This window comes from Centropristis striata, chromosome 8 (genome assembly GCF_030273125.1).
Source record: "Centropristis striata isolate RG_2023a ecotype Rhode Island chromosome 8, C.striata_1.0, whole genome shotgun sequence".
Taxonomy (NCBI): domain Eukaryota; kingdom Metazoa; phylum Chordata; class Actinopteri; order Perciformes; family Serranidae; genus Centropristis; species Centropristis striata.
Genome location: NC_081524.1, coordinates 18,958,029 through 18,977,910, shown reverse-complemented (window position 1 = coordinate 18,977,910; position 19,882 = coordinate 18,958,029). Strand labels below are relative to the sequence as shown.

The 19,882-nt window shown below is 35.9% G+C and overlaps 2 protein-coding genes across 3 annotated transcripts in view; one reads left to right on the top strand and one right to left on the bottom strand.

The window, feature by feature from the left end:
* The first annotated feature begins 595 nt into the window (after window positions 1-595).
* dnase2 (deoxyribonuclease II, lysosomal) lies at window positions 596-16,770 on the top strand. Its single transcript, XM_059339009.1, has 7 exons — window positions 596-699; window positions 5,984-6,081; window positions 6,246-6,417; window positions 7,707-7,809; window positions 9,338-9,502; window positions 12,753-12,971; window positions 13,986-16,770. The coding sequence occupies exons 1-7, from the start codon at window positions 670-672 to the stop codon at window positions 14,354-14,356; spliced, it is 1,158 nt and encodes a 385-aa protein (XP_059194992.1). The 5' UTR covers window positions 596-669; the 3' UTR covers window positions 14,357-16,770.
* The window catches only part of rgl2 (ral guanine nucleotide dissociation stimulator-like 2), a 41,119-nt gene continuing 37,838 nt past the window's right edge, over window positions 16,602-19,882 (bottom strand). For both annotated transcript variants that reach the window (XM_059339007.1, XM_059339008.1), the window contains exon 20: window positions 16,602-19,139. In XM_059339007.1, the coding sequence (XP_059194990.1) occupies window positions 18,958-19,139 (182 nt within the window). In that variant the 3' untranslated portion in view covers window positions 16,602-18,957. The remainder of the gene's footprint in view (window positions 19,140-19,882) is intronic.

Genomic DNA, 19,882 nt, shown 5'->3' with positions numbered 1-19,882 from the left:
CATTGAAACATTTGCAGAGAAAACTGTCATAATGAAAACATGAGAGAGACATTTGACTATCTTGTTCATAAACATGGACTTTTCATCTTGATGACAGACACTTTCACTGACATGAAAACTTGCTTTTGAGGAATGAGCTATCCATTTTGAGTAAGTGACACGCTTCTGCAGGTGACCAACTTGCAGTTTGTACTAATTGTTTTGAGAAATGCATTAACTGTTGTGCAAATGTAAAGGGTGATGAGAGAAATGCACCAAAGCGACTGAGGAAAACTGTAATGTGAGCGCCTTTTTTTTTACCCCGCCCATCACATGACGTCACACATCACGTGACTGAATACTAGGACTTGTAAAGAAGGATAAGCCGGAAGCGAGGAAGTTCCTGAGCATTTTTAAACGTCAAAAAGTCAAACCATATTATTTGTCAGTCGTTATTTCGTAAATTTTATACTGATTTTGCGGGAAAATCCCCACGTACCTTACGTTTGTTGTGTATTTTTGATTGTTTTGGAAGAGATCTGTCACGGTTAGCTATCGTTCAACGGTTGCATGACGTCACTGACTCTTCCCGCTGTTGTCGTCCCAGTCCCAGACCCAAACAAGGATGTAGAGGATTGACAACTACAGCTGACATTCATACAGAGAACAAGATAATAATATGTTGAGGTTATGAATGAGGAAAGAGACGCACAGCCAAAGGTGAGTAGAAGTAGCTAAATTAAACTATGTCTGCGCGTTTAGTGACTGACTTTACTTTACCTGCGTGGTTGTAACAGTTAGCAACAAGCTCAAAGGTAGCTCCTTACATTAAAGTTAGCATGACTATGATTTATACTTCTTTAAGTTCAGTTTTAGCTTTTGATAACTAAGTTTGTGGCAGTTTTAGATTGGATTCATTTTTAATGAACTGTATATATATATGCCGTCGGGATTAGATAGTTGTGTAATGTAACTAACCAACGTACATTTACTCAAACGGTAAAAAGTTCACTTTTGAATATGTTAATTTTTGTCAGAAAAGGTCACATTTTAAAATCACTAAAATGCTTAAACTGGACCCATTATAGTCTTTTGTTATCTAGTTACTTGGGGATGTCCAAAAATTGTATGAAATAAAATTTATAGTCAACAACTATAAAAAAAGGTCAAATGGGTCAATTATAGTCTGTTGATATATATTAGATCATAATATGGCCAGAAATGAGGGGAAACCACCATATTATTTGATGTCCAAAAATGACCCCCTCAAAAAGGTCATAACTAAAGGTCATAAATAAAAAAAGTCATACGTTGTTTTTTTTGTTTTTGTTTTTGTTGTTTTTTGTCAAAAATGACAACAAATGCTAAAATACTCTGTTGGTGCAGAGTTATAATATTATATGACAAACAATGTCAGAAAAACACCATATTATGGGATATCCAAAAAATTTTAAAAAAGTCATACTATAGTATGTCGATTTTGTAAAAAAAAACAAAAACTAGTTACTCTGGTACTTTGTTACTTATAGTATTATAGTAGTATTTATCACCCACCCCTAGCTGGAGCATGATGTGTACATATGATGCCCCCTTCACATTTCTGTCTGCCCCCTCATATATGCTGCCTAGAACTGGCCCTGCCTCGCAACATTTCAGGGGAAATTATACTTTTCCAGGACTTTGCTTGTACATTCACTTCTGCAAAATACAGCCCTACAAAGTCCAACTGCAGTAACTACATTTTTGGTCAAAATTGAGGTATAACTAAAAATTAACCCCTTGATGTCTGTTTTATCTTGTGAAAAAAGTTTTAGATTTCAAGTTTGCTTCATTTCAGAGGAATAATGAAAAAAAAAACACAAAATCTAACTCAAAACCAAGCAGTAATTGCACTTCCCACAGTCTGCTTTGGATATATATATAGTAATTTAAACATAAAAATAATATCCCCAAGGAGGGATAAGATGCAGAATACTGTAGCAACTACAGACCCATTTCTGTACTCAATGTGGATTACAAGATATACACATCAATTATAGCAAAGAGATATCAGACTCTCATGACAGAATTAATTGACGAGGACCAAACTGGATTTATCACAGGACGACAACCATTAGATAACATAAGAAGGACTCTGCAAATAGTAAACTCGATACAAATGAAAGAAACTAAGGCTATATTGCTGAGTCTTGACGCCGAAAAGGCTTTTGATAGTGTAAATTGGACATTTCTATATTTAACATTAGAACGTTTTGGGTTTAATAAAGAAGCCATTAAATGCATTAATACAATCTACCAGAATCCTATAGCTAGAATAAAAATTAATGGTAGCCTAACAAAAAGCATAAAGCTACAGAGGGGAACACGCCAAGGATGTTGCCTGTCCCCTCTCCTCTTTGCCTTATACATTGAACCTTTGGCGCAGGCTATAAGACAGAGTGAGGAAATAAAGGGAATACATATTAAAGAACAAAAACATGTAATAAGTCTGTTTGCAGACGACGTAATAATATATTTAGAAAGACCCGATACAAGCCTAACACATTTGATGAAACTTATAAGTATATTTGGAGACCACTCAGGATATAAAATAAACGTGAACAAAACACAGATTCTGGCTTTTAATTATACCCCTTCCCAGGAAATTACAAGAGCTTATAAATGGAAATGGAACTCAGAACACATAAAATATCTTGGGCTAACCCTAACAAAACAGATAAGCCATCTTCAGAAGATAAATTATGATCAGATTCATACACAAATTAAGAGGGATATTGAAAGATGGTCGACTATATCACTGGACTTTAGTTCAAGAATTGACATTATTAAAATGAACATCTTTCCTAGGCTGTTGTATTTCTTCCAATCCCTCCCTGTCAAAATACCATTGGAAAGATTTAAAATTTGGGACAAGTTGATATCGAGGTTCATTTGGGGTGGTAAAAAACCAAGAATAAAATATAACACGCTACAATTGGCTAAGAACCGGGGGGGTATGGCACTCCCAAATTTAAAAGATTATTATGAGGCAGCACAACTTGGACCAATAGTTAAGTGGTGTGACAAGCACTAAAACTCCAAGTGGAAGGAGATTGAGATGAGGGTAACTAACATACCAGTACAATCCCTTTTGGGCAACATTACATTAGTAAAAACATTAAAAGGCTCAATAGATCCAATAACCTCCCACACACTGACTATCTGGGCTGATTTCATAAAACGGCATAGATTAGAACAGGAAGTGAGATTGTTGAGCTGGATTGCATATGACGAAAGATTCAAACCAAACTTGAATGACATGACATTCAGAAATTGGGAGAGGAAGGGAATCACTGCCATGTGCACAATATTAAAGAATGGAAACATAATGTCTTTTCAGGACCTTAGGGAAACATATGGGTTAAAAAATGATGAAAATTTAGATACTTACAGCTAAGGGATTATTTCATAAAGGAAAAAGGGAGCTCAAAAATATTAAACGGAGTGATAGATGTACTAATGCGAGTGTATAATGGGTCAAAAATCAAGGTGGTATCTGTACTGTATCAAAACCTTAGAGATTGTACGGGTGCTTCAACTGATTACATTAGGGCTAGATGGGAGAAGGAGCTGGGCATCGACATCACCCCTGAGAAATGGCTTGATATGTGTGAAACCACACTCGACTACAAGTTCACAAACGTGGAGGGAATTTGGGTGGAAAAATTTGACCCGTTTCTTTATCACACCCAAGATTAAAAGTAGACAAAGTGCTACAGAACAACTATGTTGGTGGGCATGTGGGAGCAAGGAAGCTAACCATGCACATATTTTCTGGATGTGCCCCAGGCTGCGCTTCTTTTGGGATGGTGTCGGTGCCATAATTAAAGATATATTCGGGTATGAAATACCAAATGAAAGTAAAATTATGTACCTTGGAAATGTAACTGAAAGTGTAACTGGTAATGATAGTTATATAGTCAAGATACTGCTGATTGCGACCAAGAAGACAATAACAAGGAACTGGTACAAGACTGAATCTCCTACCATAGAACAATGGCTAGGGATTGTAAGAGAAATATACTGTATGGAAAAAATGACCTACCAACTTCGACTGAAGGAAGATGTTTCTATTTCAAAGTGGAAAAAATGGGTGCTGTATGACATAACGAAAGACATGTGAACTGTAAACTGTATGAATCTGATTTTGTAGAATATGGATACCCGCAGCCATGAATGTTGATACTGTTTTATTAATGTTAAGTGTTTTTTCTTTTGTTGTGTATGTCTCTTGTGTACATGAAAAAAAAACCTAATAAACATTACAGTTTAAAAAACAAAACAAAAACAAAAACATAAAAATAATGTAAATTATAAGTTTATATGAAAGGGAAATTAGTGATGAAATAAAAAAGTGAGATAAAATGATATCAAGACTAAAATATAACATTTATTTATAATATTAAGTCTAAAATACATAAATCTTTGAATAGAGTTGTAAATGTTTAAAAACATTTTTAAAGACACTTATAAGAAAATAAATTTGAAAATGTTTATTCACTGAAAACAAAATATAAAAGCTGAAAGAAGACAACAACATATAGTTACTGCACTCTGTTTATCATCACTATTAGAACCCTTTTACAGCAAAACCAGAGTGCAATAACTACATTTATGGGGTCAGAGCTCAAATAAATTGTCATGATTTTTTAGCATAAAAATGACATCATCAATACATGTAGAAATAAGTGCCATATCACTTATCCACATATAACCAATTTGGCTGGCCAGTTAAAGAACGTTAAAAAACTTTAAAGCAGTTTTTCCCTTTGCGTAGTTACTTGACTTTTTTTAGGGCAGAATACAGTCAACAAATATGTTCAGATGTATTATTGGAGATTAAACTTTTCAGTGGTATTTAAAGTTGTTTGACCCTTACCAGCAGCAACCACAAAGTGATGATTAAACATTAATGCATCAATAATAATAATAATAATAATGTAACTGCAGCGTTGTGTATTATCCTGAAATGGAGTCATTTTGGTATTTTTGGTCATTTTTGCTTACTTGTAAAAGAGTAGTGTTGCTTTAGCACTTTAAGTAAAAGCTCTGAGTAATTCTTCCACCATTGACTGGATAATTCAATATATCAGTATTCTGTTTGATTTTTTGTCATCAGGTGTGGAAAAGAAAAGTCCTTTAGAAAAAAATGTACAGCAACGAAGAACTCAGTTATCAGGTTATTTACAATAGGGTTTTTTTAACGCAATACCCCTGAAACTGTAAAACATATATATTTTAGACAGGAGAGTGAAAATTATGGGGAATAAATAAATAAAAGACAAGGGAAACATATCAAAACAAATGTTGACGTAAACCAGTGCTGACTGGTTTTAAAAGTATGAACATTTTTGTAATAAAATGCCACAGCCTTTTACAGCCACTCGATCTCAACCCATGAATATTTTGAAAATTCAACTTCAAAAACAACAACAACTAACAACTAGTTTTAAGTTTGGTTTCTTCCTATTTACTGTCGGGCTGCAACTAACGATTATTTTCATTATCGATTAATTTGTCGATTATTTAAACAATTTATTGATTAGTTGTTAGGTCAATAAAATGTTGAAAAATATCAATCAGTGTTTCCAAACCACAAGATGACGTCCTCAAATCTCTTGTTTTTTCAGTTTATTGTCATAAAGGAACAAAGAAACCAGAAATATTCACATTGAAGAAGCTGAAATCAGAGAATTTGGACTTATTGTCTTTAAAAAACGGCTTAAAATAGTTGACGATTAATTTAATAATCGATTATTGTTTGATTAATCAAATTATTGTTGCAGCTCTAATTTACTGTACTTAGGTCTTTCTCGCAAAAGAGATCCTGATCTCAATGAAGGAGTCAATACGGAGACGTTTCCTATTTCCTTTAATTTGTCACCTATCTGTGTATTTTCCTGTCATGGTTTTTATATTGAAGTCTATTGAAGTATATTGAACTTCTTGAACTTCTTCTTCTTAGATGTTTTTGTTCCTGTCCCTGCTGATCTTCTGTGTGCCACTAGAAGGCGATAGCTCACCAATCACCTGCTACAACGACCAAGGGAATGCTGTTGATTGGTAATACATTGATAACATGCCCTGGACAAAAACAAGATTTAAAAAATACACTTTAGGTTTTTATTTTAATCCTGTGAAGAACTAGAAAGTTGTGGCAATCATTTGCAAATCAGTTTAGTGTTAAGCTGTTTCATTTACTGGGCAAATGTCTTTCTCTGTGTTAGGTTTTATATGTACAAGCTGCCTAAAGAACACGGTGAAAAATCCCCCCATCAGGGTGAGATGTATTTACTGCTGGACAAAGGGAGTGAAGGATGGACTAATGGGAAGGGGACAGTGAACGACACCACGGCAGCTCTGGGCCGGACGGTGGGACAGCTGTACGCACAAGGAAAGGTCTGCTTCCATCAGGCGTCTTTTTTGTCTGTAATAACAATAAGGGAACAAAAACTGAGTCTAAACATAGTGAGAGGCAGAGTTGGAGTTTGTTTTTTGGAGTCAGGCTCCTTTAACCTGTGATGCAGTTATATAATTTTCAGTTCCTTATTATGCATGCACAACAAAGTCACACACATGTTAAAAATTCTCAGAAAATGCAAATGATATCCTTTAAAAATACTGATTTATCCAGTTATGCTAGGGCTAGGCGATATATATCGATATAAAAGATATTTCGATATATTTTTTAATGTGAAATGGAATTAGACCATATCGCATATATCGATATAGTTCAAATTGGCACTGTGATCCTTGCTCCATGCAAGCTGCGGCTTTTATTTAAGATATTTTTTTTGCACTTTATGGAGCTTTGATTTAAAAAAAGGTACTCCAGTTGTTATACAGTATTTATGTTGACTTGAATAAACGGTTTCAATAAAACTACTTGTTCAGTCAAAGTCAAAGCCAAATATGACATGTCAAATTTGCTCTCATTTTGCGATAAAAATATCGGGATATATATCGTATGTCAATATTCAGCCTAAATATATCGGGATATGACTTTTGGTCCATATCGCCCAGCCCAAGGTTATGTGTTTGAAATGAAAGATTCTTCATCTCCTCTCTAGTTAATTAATTTATTCTAAAATTAACAGTATCTTTTATACAGACCAAAGTCTAGAATAATGTGGTTTTGGTATTAGTATTACATCTGTTTGAACTCTTGTGTTAGTATTTCTTTATTTATCTGAATAAGATTTCTTTGCATGCACTTTTCACAATGTAAAAAAAAACTATATTAAGCCCATGCAATATGATTCATAAATACTTATAGGCTCTTCTAGAAGTCAGCAGATGTAATTTAGTGTCTGAGTGCTTCTGTTTTGCTGCAGAATTAAGACTTCTAATTTTATAGAAAGAATTGTTAAATGAGGGGATAAGCCTTTAAAAAAAATCTGCTATAAGCACTTGACATTATAAAATCAGATTAAGAAACTGAGAGTGAGAACTGAAAGTTGCTTGTTCATTTATATGCAGATGGTCTGTTTCTCTGAACAGCTGTGAGTAAGATGATGCATTTTTTTGTACATTACATGTATAAGTGTACACCTCAACTTCAAAATGTTAGGTTTTTTGTTTTGTTTTTCAGTCAGAGTGTATGTGTGCCTGTTTCTTGTGTTTTATATCTGCCAAAATGTGACAGTTTTTCATTTCAGCAAAAATAAATAACCCACTTCTGTTCACAGAAAACAGAGGTAGCATACATCCTGTACAATGACCAGAAGCCATCTGAGGACTTTGGTGACAGATGGGTTGACAACAGTGGAAGCAAAGGGGGGCACACAAAAGGTGAACACACCAGAGGAGTCCAGCTCCAGTACGATGAAATTAGATGATGAAAAGCCTGAATAGGCTGCAAGAGGCTTCATTATACACCTCATACTCCACACATCCAAACATTACTCCCTGTGTGGAAGTATGGGGAAATACATAAGATAATTTGAAATAATAGAGCCATAAGAGCTGCCAAAAGTAAGAAACACCTAGATATGTTAGAGACTTGTTAGAATTTAAAACAGTACAGAAAAACAAATATTTTTATTAGAAAAATGTATCAAATGTTAATGTGAAAAGGGGTCGCTGGTACTGATGAACCCACGGAGAATTATAACTTAAATTGGAAGCTTCCTTTACCTGCATGTGTAGACATTTATTAGAAAAATGAGTTGTTGAGTACACTGCAAAAAAGGTGTGTCTAAAAACCAGATAAAAACACTAAATCTGAGGGAAATTATCTTGCTGCATGGACAGATAATTTAACTTGACAAGATTTCTTAAATTAAGATGATTAAATCTAGAAATACGCATGTTGAACACTTAAAATAAGAAATAAACTCTTAAAACAAGTCAAAGTTTATATATAGAGCACATTTAAAAACAACCTCAGTTGACCAAAGTGCTGTACAGTTGTTGAAATACAATAAAAATCATAAACAAATATAGTTATAAATAAAAACAATAAAAACAATAAAGTACTAAAAACAGTAAAGCAATTATTTAAATAGTGGTAAAAACTCAATCTAAAAACAGAGTTAGAGATAAAAAATAAAATAAAAGGGTAAAAAAGTAAAAAACAAGATAAATTAAAGCTGCAAGCAGCGATGAACTGGCCAGAGCAGAGTGACCTGACAATTATTTGTTTCTTACCAAGATAAAAAAAACCCTTTAGATTTAGAAGTGTTAGATAATGTATTTTGTTTTAAGAGTTAATTTCTTATTTTAAGTGTTCAACATGCTTATTTCTAGATTTAACAATCTTAATTTAAGAAATCTTGTCAAGTGAAATTATCTGTCCATGCAGCAAGATCATTTCCCTCAGATTTAGTGTTTTTATCTAGTTTTTAGTCACACCTCTTTTGCAGTGTATGGTTAGCAGAGGTGGCATCATTCTCCAAATCCTTAATTAGACTTTTGATTTTAAGGTCACAATTCAATCAGATTTTCAGTTTTAACACTTTTTTCAGTACTGAAGACTTTGCCATTGTTAGACTATGAAGTCTTGATTCATAAATATCAACAGATGATTGTCTTTATGACCTGATAACTGTCATTCACATATTCTGTTTTTTGGAATAAACTACACTAGGCCCATGGGCCTAATTTTCAATTTGGCTGATCCTGCCGAGCTTCTTTCAGTTGATTTTAGATTAAGAATTGACATTTTTAAAACCCCTATTAGTTATTTTTCATTTGCATGTCACCTCTAATCATCCATCCATCCATTTTTCTCCGCTTATCCGGGGCCGAGTAGCGGGGGCAGCAGGCTAAGCAGGGCATTCCAGACGTCCCTCTGATTTTTGATATCTCTGCTCCTCAGGTGTTGTCCTTCTGGATAAAACGCAGGGCTTCTGGTTGGTTCACAGCACCCCTCAGTTCCCTCCTGTGCGACAGGCGGGGCAGTATTCTTACCCCAGCACCGGTGTGCCCAACGGACAAAACTTCATCTGCGTTACCTACCCGCTTGAACGCTTCCAGACCATCGGTAAGACTGGAGTCCTGCCGTGTGGCTGTAAAGCACAGGCAGGGCTGTTATAAAAACGCACGTGAGATGATGATGTTCAAATGGATGATGATGATGATGATGATGATGACAGTTACCGTCTTAGAGCTAGGAGGTAAAAACATCCTCTGTTTTCTGTCAGCTTTCATACATTAATGAATAATTGTGCTTTAATTGAGAAACAATTTTTGGTAACACTTTACAATAACCATCATTTATAAATGGTAAACAGAACAGTTTAGTGATGTTTAATCATCATTTATAAACTGTATATAAGCCATTTAGAATGGTAAATACATAATTTATTAATGTTTAACTAACTACATAATTTATAAATGACAAATAGATGGTATATTAATGTAAGCTTATAGTTACTTTATCATTAACAAACAATTAAATTATAATTAATAGTATATTAATAGTTTTAGTTGCACTCATTTTAACATTTTTAACACCATATTAAGTATGTTAATGATTTTGAAATGATTCATATACCTTTAGGAAATTGGTTGAAAACATTTAAAGATTAAATATGTATAACACTTTGTAAATGGTTAATAATTGAGCTATAAATAATATAATAATAATATTATATTATATTAATAATATAAAATCTATAAACATCACTTAGTTGGTTATTGTAAAGTGTTACCAAATTATTTTTAAAACTCAGATCTGTAGGGTGAAAAAGGTCTTTTTTTTTGCTAAATGGATCCAAATTCCAGTTGTTGTAGCTTATAAAATGCTGTAAACAAAGTCTACAAGACTACAAATAAGATTAGTCTGATGTGTTGGTTTGCTGATCGCTTCTGCCTTTTTATTAAAATTTCAATTACAAGTTATCATATCAGCCAATCATGCAATCCCCTGGCGATATAATGGCAGTCATTCACTGAAGACAAAGTCTATTCAACCTATAATGACATATAATATATCTCAGAGCTCCCCTGCTATTGATTGGAGAACTGCTTAAAGCTGCTTCATTAAAACAGGTTTCAGTAGAGGTTAGCTTCCCATGAGGGTGTTGCTGCTGTTTCTAAGGCTTTTGTAAAGAATATAATAATTTGGAAAGCCTTACTATTTGTCATTCTGTCTCATCTTGAAAGGGATTTCTTCAGTTATTATTGTTCTTATCCCCCAGTACTTAATAATCCAGTCAGGTATTGACACAACAGCAACAACAAGGTAATGCAGATCCCAGATAATCAGCGTAAACAGGTGTCACCGTCGTGTCACCGTGCCCCCTGTGCCGTTCCCTGGCAGACTCAGAAGTTGGCACAGTTGCTATGGCAGTGCCTGGGGTAATGTAATTAGATTGAGGTGTGTTACCATAGAGATATCGGCCCTCACACTGCGGCATGCTTTTGCTCCATCAGATTCTCGCCTCTCCAGCTGGGATGCTGAGAGTGTGATGGTGTCCAGGTGACGTGGATACGTGGCGGATAAACACTTTGTCAAACAGCTGAAGGTGCCACGTTTCATTTCGGAGCACCCTGTGGCATTAATTTGCACGTTAATGAGGGAAAATGAGATTTGACACTAAATAATTTTTACGAAATTCATAAATACTGCCTGTTTAATATGTGAAGTCTAGCATTTATTTTTCAGAAATATTTCCTTGTTTATGTTTTAATTTGCCAAAAATACTGATATGATTAGCACGACTACTTATGTTTAAGGCATCAAGTTAGTAGTGAAAGAATAAGCTGATTAACCCATTTGTCAATTAATATAAATTTAATTGACAATTTTAATTATTGATGAAAAGTATTAGAGCCAAGCGAGTGACTCTGTGGCTGTACAGGTGCATCTCAATAATTAGAATAGTAGTTAGAAAAGTTTATTTATGTCAGAAATTCAATTCAAAAAGTGGAAATAACACATTATATTGACCCATTACACAGAATGAAACATTTCATGTCTTAATTTATTTAATTTCTTCTAATTATAATGATTATGGCTTACATTTAATGAAGACTTAAAATTCAGTCTCTCAAAAAAATATTAATATTACAAAAGACGGTTTAATATATGTGTAATATGTAAATGTTAGCCTCTGAAAAGTATGTCCATCTATATGACTCAATACTTGTTTGGGGCTGTTTGACTTGAACTACTGGAAATTGACTTTTCCATCATATTCTAATTTATTGAGATGCACCTGTAGATGCTGATGTTTGGTAGATAATGTTTCATTTGTTTCAGGGACAGAGTCATTTTAGTTTTACAAGTCATGTAAGTCACCATGTTTTTCACCTAAACTGCCCAGAGATAGACTGACCTCTAGTGGTGGCTGCTTTGAATTACACATCAAAAAAGCTGCAGGACTCCCGGTTTATATCAACTGAAAGAGCAGCATTTTTTCACAATATTGAAAATCATACCGTCTGGATTTCTAAATACCCCGGTACACTGTAATACTAGTAATACTGTAATCCTGCCAAGTCTATTATTGTTAATCCTCAGGGGGGCATGAATGTCTGTACCACATTTTGTGGCAATCAACCCCAAAGTTGTGGAAATACTTCACTCAAATCCTAAAATATCAAACTCATGTTGGTGAGAGATTAAAACTCAGGGGATCACTGAAACCATTAAGATTAGTCCTTGAATGTTGTGCATGAATAATAATCACTAAAAATCATGTAAATGATCATTTTAAGATGTTACCGTGGACTCTGACAAGTTCATTTTACACTATTAACTGGTATCTTATAGCCCTAATGAGTACACAGCTAAGCATAAAATAATGGAGTGGTTAATCAATAATGAAAGTAATTGTCAGTTTATAGAGCTTCTTGAAAGACATAATGTGTTCAGGTTAGAATGATGACAGTGAAGTGTTACACTGCAGTTACTGACAATAACAAGTGTGCTTTGGTTTATTGGCCAAAATAGGCCAATAAAGGAACAATTTGCATATTATAGTACACTTTAAGTGTCAAAAAAGTAGATAAATGAAGGTAGGAAAAAAGAGAGAAAAATAACACAAAACAGAAGAACTCCAATGATATATCCTTTCATTTCCCTCATTGCAGTGCAGAGTGAGCTCCTTACTCTTTATGTATAGTTATATCGTCCCTCCTTCATCTGTTGCTGTGCAAATTATTGATATGCCTCTGCACCAAAGTCACCAAGACAGTGCTATTCATTTACTGTACTTAACGAGTAAAGTGATTCTGGAGTGCCGTTAGCAGCGTTTGCCTTAAATCTAATTTGTTTTGCACCACAGGAGAGCAGCTTCAGATCAATCAGCCTAATGTGTACGACTGTGAGGTGCCCGAGTCCTTGGCGGCCCTGGTGCCCGCACTGGCTGCTGTCTGTGCGAAGAAAAGTATGTCTGGCCACATCTCTCCACACATCAAACCTGTGTCCAACCGCAGCGTGACTCTGACCTCAAAGGAGGGCACCAACTTCATCAGCTTTGCCAAAGGAGCTTCTTTTGACAATGGTAGGACTTTATAGAAGAAAAAGTAGTTTCAAGTTTGTTCTGGCCATAGTTCATCTTGTGTCGGTTTCACCTTGAGCTTCTTTGCAGGTATAAATCGGCCAATGTGAGCATGATTAGTTTTAATTTGTTATAAAAATCCTCTGTACTTTCCTAAGACAGCATTATGTAACAGAATGCAGACTGCTTACATGCAATAACATACTAAAAAAACTAGGGCCGGGACTCGATTAAAAAAATAATCTAATTAATTAGAGGCTTTGTAATTAATTAATCGAAATGAATCGCATTTTAATCGCATATAAATATTTGACCTAAGAACAGTGAGAAGTAATTTTTTTCACATGGATTTTTAGTATACCATTGAATAATGACTGAATACATAAGCTTAAGCAACAAAAATATTGTTTATTTTTGTTCAAGTCCAACAGACCAGTGCAGTTTTTGCCATTAAGTGTAGCAATAGCATATTATTTAGAAATGTAGTATATTTCATAAATTCAGGTAGCCTATAGGTAGGTAGACCTTCTGTAAACTATAATACTTTGGTTTTTTAAGTAAAACACAATCCACGCTAGCTACCACACTAGCCACTAGCTGCTATATGTTTTGCATTGAGGTGATACTTGAGGCTGGATGTGCTGCGGTGATATGTGAATTCCTTGTTGCATAGCAACACAACCATGCTTTTACCGACGCTTCCATCCGTTGGTTTTTTGTAACTAAATGTCCCATCATCCACGGGGCCAACCAAAGCGTCTCATCAGCTTCTTCCTTCATGTTCACTGTGGTTTGTTGTTGTCTGAACTCATGAACGCTAGTTGGTGCTCCAGTATAATCGGTCCACCTGAAACTCATCCAGTGAGAAATGTTCCGCGGTGCAAAAATAAGTGCGATTAAAATGCGTAAATTTTTTTTAACGCGTTAATTTTTGTGTAATTAATTTATCTTAATTAACGCGTTAAAGTCCCAGCCCTAAAAAAACATGTTTCCATCTATTTTCCCCTGTCTCATCAGACCTGTACCACTCCTGGGTGGCCCCCAGCCTCCAGTCAGACCTCCTGGTCCAGTTCTGGATCCGCTCCACAGGCATCCTCCCATCCGACTGCTCTCAGGGCTGGAAAGTTCTGGACATCACCAGCATCCACCCGGGGCAGTCGTTCACCTTCAAGACGAGCCAGGACCATTCCAAGTGGGCCGTCAGCCCCAAGGCGGCCGGGTCGGGGTCTGGAGGAGGCTGGGTCTGTGTGGGAGACATAAACCGGAACCATGCCGAGGAGAAACGAGGCGGTGGAACGGTGTGTCTGCAGGACCCGGTGGTGTGGAAGGCTTACCGTACCGCAGCGCTGGAGTGTCAGGCTTGTGGAGGAGGAACGATCCAGTGCTGACACGCTGCTGGAGCCTGATGGTTTAACTTGGCATCATTTATGTGACTTTTTTGCACATATTTGGTCCAATGTATATACTGAAATTGAACTGAAATCATGCATATTTAGCATCTTAACCCTCTGAAATCTTGGGCTATTTTGTCCTTTAAAAAATCTATACCATGCCATGTTGGTATCAGTTTTTGCAGCGTTACCTCACCTATATGTCCTGATAATTAATGTTTAACTTTGACTTGTTGAACCCAAAAGAAACAAAGGAAAACATAAAATCTGATCTTGAAAACTATTTCAATACACAGAATTTTAAATGTTGCAATTATGAATACAGGTTGCAAATATTACATGTAACAGGTAAAATGAGGATAACTGTAGTTCTATATTTTTATCCTAAATATATTTGACATTATCTCCGGTTTTACTTGGCCGAATATCATCCAAAAAAATCTGGCATGAAGTTTCAATCCAAAACTTTAGAGGGCAAGGCTTGACGTTGCTTCACGTCATGAAGAAGTCATGTGCCGGTGCTTTCATGGACTCTAGAGGGTTAAATTAATTATATTTTCTACAATTTTTTGTGATTGTTTTGAGACATCGCAATCATTTTCTTCGATGTTCCCTGTGGAGTTTTTTTTAATTAATGTGTTTTGAGAATTCTGCATGTGTGGGTATATGAGGACTCATGAGCAGGTGGATGATGCAATACACATCCCAGCCAATGAATTTAAATAGGTTGCTTTAAAGCTCCTGAAATCTAAGCTCCAAATCTTACAGCTGGAGTGTGGGACTTTTACATATAAATGAACGTCTGTTTAATTCAAGCCTTCGCCAAACGAGTGCACACAATGCTAATTAAGCTTATCTCTGCCAGGGGAAGCTCTCTGTGTTTGTTCAGTATACTGGAGTCGTGGTATCTGTGGCGACATTCAAGTGCTGGTATACTTACTTACTGCTCTTGGACAGGTCGGCATTTGTAAAAAAAAAAAAAAAAAAGAAAATACTAATGCAGTGCCTGTTCAAAATGTGCCTGTTTGTAATAATTTGCATTATTATTAAGAGAGCACTCCTGTGGGCTAGGTTTGTGTAATTACTCTCAAAAATTCCCCACAGCAGGTTTCAGCCTTTCTCTAGAACATTAAATATTCATGAAGAATAGTAAACAAACAAACCCTTTTCTAAATATTATCTAAAGATTGTTTTTAATGTGTTGGTCTGGTTTGATCACATTTGTTTGACGGTTATCAAACAACAACTCTCAGCAGATTCTGATTCAAATGCTGCTAAATCTTGAATGGTGCATTTAAGTATGTGATGTCACATTTTCCTACCGATTCCTGCCCATTTCAAGATATAGTTAGAAGAGCAACAATACAGAAATCTCTTAAGTTAATAACTTAAACTTAAACCTAATATATGTATAAAAAATGTTCTTCTTCTTTTCTCTTCTCCTCTTCTTTTCTTCTTTAACATATATCACTCCTTTAGCGATTACAGTTGGCTCTTAAAGTCATGTACTTACTTGATTCCTGTGGTCTAAGGCTAGTACCCTCAGGTTGAATCACTTATTTTAAGTCGCTTTGGACAAAAGCCTCAGCTAAAAGACATGTAATGTAAAACTGATCCAACTTTGGCCTAGAGTACTGTGTTCATGTGGGCCCCCATTACTTACAGTAAGAGGCTGATTGAGGAAATATGTTTTTGAGGCCTTTAAGGCACACTTTTTTTTTTTACTTGTTCATTTACTTGTTCAGAATGATTATCAAGGGCTATCAAGGGCTATTAAGGGCTGTTACAGTCTCCTCTTCAAACTAAATGCATACAGATCAATGCTGGAGGAGAACAAGTAGTCAAATCTGACATAAAGCAGAGGGTTTTATGGGAAATATGGTGTTCATTTGAAAAGTGCCACTTTATATGAAAGCATCTGTTCAAGTGTCTTTGTAACCGCTGGGTGCTTTTTTTTTTTTTTGAAAATGTTGCAAACTGTATGTAAGTGCTGCTTGATAACTTGGACTCTTTCTGTTTAAATCAACATAAGCTGGTTTGTGTCGTTATCTCACTCGTGTGAAGCGTTGCTGGATGAAAATGATTTTTTATGAAACTTTAAACTTTTAAATTTATGGACAATGTGGGATTAATTGCACTATTTAACATTCAGCATGCGTTTCACTGACAGAATTAAACTACAGACACTTCAGGTGTGAGGAATGCTTTAATACTTTGTGTTTCATGAGTGCTTGTTATTAACTGGACTGGTATGAATGTTTATTAATGTCTAATGTGCTTTTCTGACATATGCAGTACGCATTACTCGGTTTTTTTTAGAATTAATAGTTATATCACGTTTCCACATGCATTCCTTGATTTTGCTTGAAGATGCTGGCTATCTTGAATCTCAATAAAAAGACTAAAGCAGAGTTGTGTTTTTTGTATTTGATGTATATTCAACTTGTTTTGTTTATGCATGAGAAAAATAGGAATGTGTGTATCTGACCTTTAATTATATTTATGGCATACTCGGCTGCAAGGGAAATATCTCTGTGTTGAATAGGTTACAGCACATCAGTCAAAAGCAATGAAATTCATACAAAAGTAAATTTATTACCACAAAAATAGGACATCCTGTATGTAGTGCATAAATAGCTCTGATGTGAGGAAACACAGCACCAGAGGCGACTGCGTTTCCTCTGTGTTTACTGTATACATTCTAATGCAAACAAGGGGGGAAATAATGAGCATCCTGTAGAGAAAGGCACTAAAACAATCAGTAGCATAGCATGTTGCTAGCACACATCATCTATTATTACCCAGAATCCTCTCCCTGGTCCTGTTCTGCTCGTGCCTCAGCCTGCACAAAGGCTTCACCAGCGCTGAGCAGGAACAACCAGAGGTCACAAGACTTCATCAAAGTCCAGACTGTTTTTTTTAAGAGGTTGTGTGTTTTTTTTTTAAACCTACATGGAAGTTAACATGTTAATTCAAAACATGAAATTGGAGCAGAGGCTTGGTTCTGTGTGTTTACAGCAGTGAAGATGTATCCTGCTGAGCGGTGTAGAAATCTGCATACATTAAGTTTAGCTTATGCTCTGTTGAAAAGTAGAGACAGAGGAAACCTCAAACCTAATAATGGTGGTGTTTTTTCCTTACTCTTGTCCTTATGGTTTTAGTACTGCGGTGATAAACTGAAGCAAAGCCTCAAAGCTTTGAAAGTGCTGTAAGGTGGGAATTGTTTAAAGCTGCAATAATCTACTTTTGGCCACTAGGGGTCAGAAGAACTCCAGAACGAGCTGTATGACAGTTTATTAAGTTGCTACAGCTAAAGTGTTAGTGAACAGCTGCCTAAATACACATTCAGCTGAAGAGGAAGTATTTCTCAATAAGTGCATATCACTCTCCTTTTAGGGCTAGTTTGGTCTTCAGCAACTTTTGAGAAAAATATCAGGCATTTTAGCAGATAGGTTTTTTGAGCCACTAGCTGTGTGTCTGCTGGTTGCTGTCTGGCAGACAGCATAAGGTGGGTTTATCTCATAGAGTGTATATAAATAAGGTTTATCTGAGTTCAGCTGCTGCTGGAAACAGGTTGATAACAGCTGTGAAAATGGACCATCAAGTAAATTTCACGAATTAAAACCTCTGAAGAGCTGCAAAATCAATTATTGTTTTTAGGTTAATGCAAGCAGCCCCATTCACAATCAGAATAATACTCAAATTAGTATAAAAAGACTGATTAATGCAGCTTTAGGTTTATGTTGAACTAAGTATCTGCACATGTCTGTAGACACCTGCTGTCCTGTTTAAAGTGGAAATTTTGCAGGTATTTGATGCATTTTTTCCTTAATGAATTAGACAGCTGGGACACATGGACATTGAGCTCCTCACCAGTGTAAACACAATGTTGACATCACATAGACATACAAAATATATAAATATATACAAAACATATATGTCCAATTAGACGAACTCCAGTGTTTTGCTACAATGGTGCTCTTGCACTGTATCTTTGGATCTTCCTCATGTGCTGTTTAACAGAACCAGATCTGACGGGCTCTGGATATTCACGTTTCATTACGCCCCCCCCCCAAAAAAAACCCCAAAACAAAACAAAAAAACACTGTCCTAAATCCTTCAACTGCATCTTGTTAAATTACCTTTTTACATTTGGAAGCTTAGTTCACGAGGGATTTTCCAGTGGCTATACGCAATTAAAAAACAGATATTATTTGTTAAATTGAAATGAAAGAAAATGCATCAAGTGCTACCTGACTGGGACTCGAGAGCCAGCACCAAAAGCACTCAGTTAAAGGCTTCCATTGCTCTTCCTCTTGGAGTAAATTAGTGATGCATACTGTTTGTAAAAGAAGACTGTTGTTCAGCAGCAGACAGCTCTGGTGAACGCAGCAGTGCAGCAGCTGGAGGTATGAAATGTTTGACGAAAGCCGCTCTGGAGTCGCTGATTAAGACTTGGTCCTCGTCTTTGGGTGTTTTGGTAGAACGAGCTTTGTCGTAGCATGGGAGGAAGGCGTGTGTAAAAGGCCACATTTACTGTTTGTGAGGAGGAAAGAATCCATCACTGTGGACAAAGTTGGGTTGAGGAAAATCTGATGTCAAAATAATGTCCTGACCAGTCTCCTCCCCTTGGCCTTGATCCGAGGAAAAGTGGCGCTCGTCTCCGTGCTGATCGGCTGCGAGCCCAGAGGAGTGTTCCTGTCTTTCTTTCTCAACAGGAAGTCAACACTAGATGACGTCATGGCGTAGAAGACGTTTCCTGTGGCAGGGATGACCAGTTCTGCGCCCAGAGACGAAGACAGAAAAATAAATACATCAGAATGAATCAAATAGTTGAGCACAATTTTAGAAAAGTAGAAAAAAAATCTCAAGATGTGTTTGTCCCCATTGCGATAATATAAATATGCCACCCAACAGAGCCGGCCCAAGGCATAAGCGAACTAAGCCACTGCTTTGTGCCCGGTGGCCACTAGGGGGCCCCCAAGAGCAATCAAAAAAATGTATTATTCCTCTCAGATTTAGACAGGACTGAGCAGGTGATCAGAGGGCCACTGCCCAAAAGGCATGTCACTATACCTATAGACAGTTTGTCAACGGGGCAAAAGTCAAGCGGAGCTGGCTGACTTATTCAAGAAGTAAAGATGTTATATGATATATATATATATATAGATATTTCTAAGTGATTTTATTTGTTCTTGCACGACAATTTATTTTCTCACATTGCTGTTGCAGTTTTTTAAAGCCAAAAATAATAAACCATATGACACTTTTACTAAAATATATATAATATAGTTTTTTTAATGTAATGTTTTACAATTTGGAACAATGTGTAAATCAACCCTAGCTCGCTCTTCTCGTTGAATGTGCTACATTTTGAGATTAAAAACCATATGTGACACCCTGGACATCGTTCATTCATTGGTTTTATTTGTATGATTATTGCATTGGTATTATTTATGTTATTAACTGGGCCACCCCCTAAATGTGTAACGACAGGCTGACAATAGTTTAATGTAAACAACA